The following is a 595-nucleotide window of genomic DNA, read 5'->3' as shown; positions in this document are numbered from 1 at the left end:
CCAGCTGCCGTGAAGGAGCTTTGCATGTTCTCTATGCCTTGGCAAGCACGCCGGAGCTAGCTTGGGCAGCTACAAAGCATGGAGGGGTGGTTTTCATTTTTGAAGTTCTCTTGCCAATACAAGGTATGCTGATCTCATAGATAGCGGTTTCTTAAGAATTCTATCTTGTGCTCTAAAATGGAAATTTTGTATAGAAGAGATTCCGTTGCAGCAAAGAGCCGCAGCAGCTTCGCTATTAGGGAAGCTTGTTGGCCAGACTATGCATGGGCCTAGAGTGGCGATAACTCTGGCAGGATTTCTGCCTGAAGCAGTTGTGACTGCTCTTGAACAAACAACAGAAACTCCTGAACTTGTGTGGACTCCAGCAATGGCTGCATTGTTGTCTGCACAAATAGCAACTATGGCTTCGGATCTGTACCGTGAACAGGTGAAAGGACGTGTTGTTGATTGGGATGTGCCTGAGCAGGCCTCTGGCCAACAGGAGATGAGAAATGAACCTCAGATATAACTGCTTTGTGCTGCAGTGTACTCTTTTGTTTTTGATTGATTACATGGATGTTCTAAAGAACGCTAATTCTGTTTAATGACTTACATG

General features: G+C 45.4%; 1 protein-coding gene across 1 annotated transcript; it reads left to right on the top strand.

Annotated features, from left to right (window-relative positions):
* Nucleotides 1-6: 6 nt before the first annotated feature.
* On the top strand, nt 7-589 carry LOC105180367 (dnaJ homolog subfamily C GRV2-like). The gene is made up of 2 exons (XM_011104020.2): nt 7-123; nt 195-589. Exon 2 carries the CDS (start codon nt 260-262, stop codon nt 506-508), a length of 249 nt encoding a protein of 82 aa, XP_011102322.1. The 5' UTR covers nt 7-123; nt 195-259; the 3' UTR covers nt 509-589.
* Nucleotides 590-595: the final 6 nt, after the last annotated feature.

Source organism: Sesamum indicum, unplaced genomic scaffold (genome assembly GCF_000512975.1).
Source record: "Sesamum indicum cultivar Zhongzhi No. 13 unplaced genomic scaffold, S_indicum_v1.0 scaffold03028, whole genome shotgun sequence".
NCBI classification, from domain to species: domain Eukaryota; kingdom Viridiplantae; phylum Streptophyta; class Magnoliopsida; order Lamiales; family Pedaliaceae; genus Sesamum; species Sesamum indicum.
Note: the sequence above shows the minus strand (reverse complement) of the source record. Positions and strands in the feature narration are given on the sequence as shown.

Excerpts from the sequence above, each read along its gene's own strand:
- LOC105180367 (XM_011104020.2), top strand. The coding sequence starts at position 260 with ATGCATGGGCCTAGAGTGGCGATAACTCTGGCAGGATTTCTGCCTGAA.